The sequence below is a fragment of the Ipomoea triloba genome, chromosome 10, assembly GCF_003576645.1.
Source record: "Ipomoea triloba cultivar NCNSP0323 chromosome 10, ASM357664v1".
In the NCBI taxonomy this organism is placed as follows: domain Eukaryota; kingdom Viridiplantae; phylum Streptophyta; class Magnoliopsida; order Solanales; family Convolvulaceae; genus Ipomoea; species Ipomoea triloba.
The window spans coordinates 18,674,589-18,680,264 of NC_044925.1; the positions used below are offsets into that span (position 1 = coordinate 18,674,589).

Below are 5,676 nucleotides of genomic sequence, written 5' to 3' on the forward strand. Positions count from 1 at the left end.
GATCTGTGCTGCTGCCTCCTGAATTGCTCTTTGTGAATTGTGAATGAGTGAAATCAGTGAATGACAGTTGTAATTTGAATTGTATTTTGGTGTAATTAAATTTTTGTGATGATAAGATTTAAGATTTTAGAGTCTTAGTCTCTTAGTTAGACATTTCACTATTTCAGTTTAGATGTAATCAAGTTTGTGTGTTTTAGTTTTTTGAGGTTTGGTTGTTTGGAGTTTGGACTAAAACTCTAAAAGTAATTTAGTTTTTGCATTAATTTTTTTTTTATTCAACCCGACAAACCGACGGTTAGTCGGATGTCGGTCGGAGATCAAAATCTCCAAAACCGACGGTTTACATCATTTTTTTAAACGGTTTGGGGTTACAAATCTAAAACCGATAACCGATCGGTTGCAGCCTCCGACCACCTGAACCGTCCGAACCCGACCGATGCACAGCCCTACTCAGTGGCGCGATGCTATAGATCAGGAGTTCAATGCCCTTTTGCACAACCACACTTGGGATCTTGTTCCTAGTCCAGGTATGAATGTGATTGGCTGCAAGTGGGTTTTTCGTACAAAACGGAAGGCTGATGGCTCAATAGAAAGACACAAGGCGCGGTTGGTGGCCAAGGGTTTCAATCAAGTGCCTGGTCAAGACTTTTTTGATACATTCAGTCCGGTTGTTAACCAACAACGGTCAGGTTGCTTTTTGAGTTTAGCTATCTCTTCTGGTTGGGTTATACGACAGCTCGATATTCATAATGCTTTCTTGAATGGTCATTTAACTGAGACTGTATACATGCGCCAGCCTTCTGGTTATGTTGATGTTCTATTACCTGATCATGTGTGTTTGTTGAAACGGTCCTTGTATGGTTTAAAACAGGCTCCTAGAGCCTGGTTTAACCGTCTGCATACATTTTTGCTGTCTGTTGGGTTCGTAGCTTCTAAAACAGATGTGTCTTTGTTTTTCCTTTCTCAAGATACTGCCTGTGTTTATCTGCTAGTTTATGTTGATGATATACTTGTGATGGGGAATGCTCCCAAGCTTGTGACTGATTTGTTTGTCGAAGTTGTCTACTAGTTTCAAGATTAGGGATCTTGGTGAACCAGGATTCTTCCTGGGTATTGAAGTGGTTAGGAGTGGCAATGCCATTATTCTTTCCCAGCAACGGTATATGACTGATATATTAAAACGTGCTGGTATGTCTGAGTGCAAGCCTTTGGCTACTCCTATCTCTACTGCGAAGGTGTCTACCTCTGTCTTCAATGCAGATCCCTATGATGACCTAACTCAATTTAGAAGTCTGGCTGGTGCTCTTCAATATCTCACGGTCACTCGTCCTAATCTATCCTTTACAGTCAACCAGCTCTGCCAGAATATGCATGCCCCTGCGATATCACAACTGGAGCAGTTGAAACGAGTGCTTCACTACTGTTAAAGGTACTCTAACTTATGGTTTGCGTGTGAATCGTTCGCTGTCCAGGGAGCTGCATGCCTTTTTGACTCTGATTGGGCTGGATGTCCGGATGACTGGAAGTCTACTAGTGGCTATGTTGTGTTCTTGGGCACTAATCTTATATCATGGGTCTGCAAAAAGCAAAGAACAGTGGCCAGATCCTCTACGGAGGCAGAATACAAAGCTCTAGCAGATGTCTGTGCTGAAGTCACTTGGATTATATCTCTCTTGCGTGAAATTAACATTTCTGATGTTCCTGTACCAAGTTGTGGTGTGACAACCTTGGTGCTACATACATGTGTGCTAATCCAATCTTTCATGCCCGTACCAAGCATGTTGAGATTGATTATCACTTTGTCAGGGATAAAGTTGCTACTGGTGCAATTCAAGTCAATTTTATTTCACCAAAGGATCAACTTGCGGATGTTTTTACAAAAGCTCTTCCAGGTCCTCGATTTTCTTTCTTAGAGACAAGCTACAGGTTTCCAGTTTACCCTGAGCTTGAGGGGGAGTATTAGGACTCTATGTAATGAACACACTAGGACTATCAATTCAGATCCAGCCTCCAAGCCTCCAGTAGTCCAGCCTCTAATCCTCCATTACCTCCAATAGTTGCCTAAATCCTATTCCTCTTCCTAATTATATTCAAAGTTAGAAAAGATGAAAACTTAAAAATGTAGTAAACTTGCCAAAATATATAGTATATACAATATTACAATATAATAAGTATATTGTTATTAGTAATAACAGAAAGTTAAGATTGGGACAAAGTGTGCTCAGATTGCTTATTTTTCATATTATGTAAGGATTGGGGGAAATTGCCAATGACCTATGGATTGACCACAGTTCATGGCAACATACCAAACCCAATCCAACAAATCCCAGATTTCAGAGTATAGTGGAAGCATCATCATTGCACTGGGCAGTTATTACTTATTAAACATTTAAAAAAAAAACAGAGAAGAGAGTCAGAGAGATATACCAGACAGCATCCTTATACAATTATACTTACAACCATTCCAAATTCCAATTTCCAGTGGTCAGTGGATAGTGTGAATCCTCAAACCTGGGGCAGTTATTAGCCACTGAGGCTGCAAACTTTCCAGCCAGGGAGGCATCACATCAACTCAACTCATCATTATGTAGAGCCACAGCCACCAGCCCACCATGGTTCCATGCTCAGGCAGTCAAGCAGTCAAGTACTCAAACATACACAATTTAGTTTTAAACAGCACAAGGCACAACTCACAAGCATAAGCAGAAAACAGTAAAACAGTAAACAAATAAAGATATGAAATAGTTTGAAATAATTTACTGGTATTGTAGGCAGGGAAGAACCAACTCCAGTGCAGAACTCTGCACAAAAAAAAAAAAAAAAATAAACATTAGACTTTAAACTAATTAACTAAAAAATAAACAAACTTATAATTAAAGTTAAAACTTATAAGAATAATTACCTTTTTCAAATTTCTCAACCTCATCAATGTTTTCTTCAACTGAAAGAGGCTGATTGTGCAACCTAAGCCAATCTTGTGCACATACAAGTGCCTCCACAATTTTAGGAGTAAGAGAACTCCTAAAGGCATCAAGAACTCTCCCACTTGTACTAAAGGTTGATTCTGATGCAACTGTAGAAATGGGAACAGCAAGTATATCCCTAGCCATTTTAGAAAGCACAGGGAACCTTCCAGCATTAACCTTCCACCATTTCAAGAGGTCAAATTCACCATCCTCTTCTATAATTGCCTCACTCAAATAAACTTCCAACTCAGTTTTCTTTCTGCCTAATTCTCCACTCTCCAATCTTTGTTTTTTTAACTGGGATTTTAACAAAGATTGGGGTCTCCCAACAGAAACTGGATCAGACAAAACAATAGGGGGAACAGACTGTTCAACAGGAAGAGGATCAGACTGGACTGGGAAACTTGTCACATAATCAGCATACAACTCCTTCAAGTCTTTCATAACCTTCTCAAACAAGGACTTGCCATTTTCATCACCATATAATTGATTAAACTGATATGGCATGTATTCAATTTTGTCCCTAGGATCCATTATATTTCCATAAAAAAATCAGAAAATTCATCTTGTTTGGATCACCCCAGTATTTATCAAACTTGGTCCTCATATTCATCCCCATTGCTTTAACAGAATCAGATTCAGCTCCCACCAGACCAGTAAGTATGCAAGATAAATCAGACACTTCAGAGAAGAAAGTGTTAGAAGTTACATACAAAGAACCAGATATCCTAACAGTCATTTCATAAAATGATTTCAGAAATTTCACCAACCCTTCTACTGCCTCCCAATCCAAGAAATTAGGAACATTCCCACCCAAATCAGATTTGAAGGAAGGGTCATGATCTTCATACACTTCAAAAACCTTTTGATACAGCAAAGCAGTATGCAGCATCAAATATATGGAATTCCACCTTGTAGGTACATCAAGAACCAAAGAGTTTTTGGCTTCCACCCCAATTAAGTCAGCAAGCTCTCTAAATTTTTGGAGCCTAGCAGGGAGAGTTTCTCATATACCTAACAGAGTCCCTTACCTTCTTAACAGAATCATCAGATTCCTTTAATCCATCTTGCACAACCAGATTAAGGATGTGAGCAATGCATCGCATATGCAAATACTTACACCTTACTGCAGTAGAACCCCAAGACAGCATTTTCTTTTTTAAAAACCCTATGGCAGTATCATTGCTAGAAGCATTATCAACTGTGACAGAAAAAATTGACTTCAACCCCCACTCTAGTAGGCAACTTTCAAGTGCCTTAGCTATGTATTCCCCCTTATGTGAAGAAATAGGGACAAAGGAAATGATTTTTTTCTGTAGCTTCCACTCATGATCTATGAAATGTGCAGTAATGCACATGTAGTTGATTCTTTGTACAGAAGTCCAAGTATCAGTAGTGATACTAACCCTTTGGCAGCTAGTCCTAAAGAAATTCTTCAAATTAACCCTCTCATCAGAATAAATTTTCAGAATATCCCTACTTACTGTCCATCTAGAAGGAATTTTGAACATAGGACAGCAAACAAGAATAAATTTCCTAAAACCTTGACCCTCCACAAACCTAAAAGGTAGCTCATCAACAATAATCATTTCACAAAGAGCTCTCCTAATCAACTCCTGATCAAAAACCCAGGTTCCTAAAACCCCTGCTGCACCTTCAGACTCAGTTAAACCAGAACTAGGGGCAGGAGAGAATGTGAGTAGAGATTGCCTAGTATCCTTAGAGTGAGGATTTTTTAAGCAAGTCATAATGTGATTTCTCAAAGTAGAAGTCCCATGTCTTTTGGTCTCAGATTTGTAAGACTTTTTACAGTATATGCACACTGCTGAGACAACAATGTTATCTTTGTTCTTGATTTTTTCAAAGTGATCCCAAACAGAGATCTGGTTTCAACCTCTTTTCTTTTTTTAGGAACAGATGGAGGCAAAGGCTGCTGAGATGTATCTTTCTCTACAGCTTCAGCTCCCATATCATGTTCCACATTTTGAGAGGGAGGTTGACTTCCAGACCCACCAACACTTTCCATCTATACATATAGTAGGAAAGTATTAGGGATCTCATTTCAAAATCTAGAGCATTTCATCATTCAAAATAATTAAGCATAGTTCAGACATTGCACATTTCATCATATGCAGAAATGCAGAATTGCAGATTCCACAATAACACAAGCAATTTAAGGGTCATCTATCCATAAACTTGGCAACTTGCACAGTTTCACACTTGCAAGTTACAATTTACAAAACACAAAGAAATCCATAATCAGGCATTCAAGCAAAGTATGCAAATACTTTTTGATGCTCATCATTTATATGGATTTCACATCCCACTAATCCCAGTTAGGGGCTAAGGCTTCCACCAAAACAGACATTCAGATTTCAGGCATTCAAGATTTTAAATGGATTTCAGACTTTCAGTAAGCACAATAACACAAAGAAATCCATAATCATTAATCAGGCATTCAAGATTTCAAGCACAGTAAGCACAGTCTTACTTTAAAAAAATATAATGCTCATCATTTATATGGATTTCACATCCACTAATCCCAGTTTAGGGGCTATGGCTTCCACCAAACAACACAGTTTCAGGCATCCAAGATATAAATGAATTCAGATTTCAGTAGAACAATAACACAAAGAAATCCATAATCATTAATCAGGGGAATAGGGGATAGGGCTTCGGGCTTCCACCATACTGGAAAATAATAACACTA

General features: G+C 38.6%; 1 protein-coding gene across 1 annotated transcript; it reads left to right on the forward strand.

The window, feature by feature from the left end:
• Positions 1-1,163: 1,163 nt before the first annotated feature.
• LOC116033256 (uncharacterized mitochondrial protein AtMg00810-like) lies at positions 1,164-1,963 on the forward strand. The gene is made up of 3 exons (XM_031276012.1): positions 1,164-1,409; positions 1,473-1,730; positions 1,778-1,963. Exons 1-3 carry the CDS (start codon positions 1,164-1,166, stop codon positions 1,961-1,963), a joined length of 690 nt encoding a protein of 229 aa, XP_031131872.1.
• Positions 1,964-5,676: the final 3,713 nt, after the last annotated feature.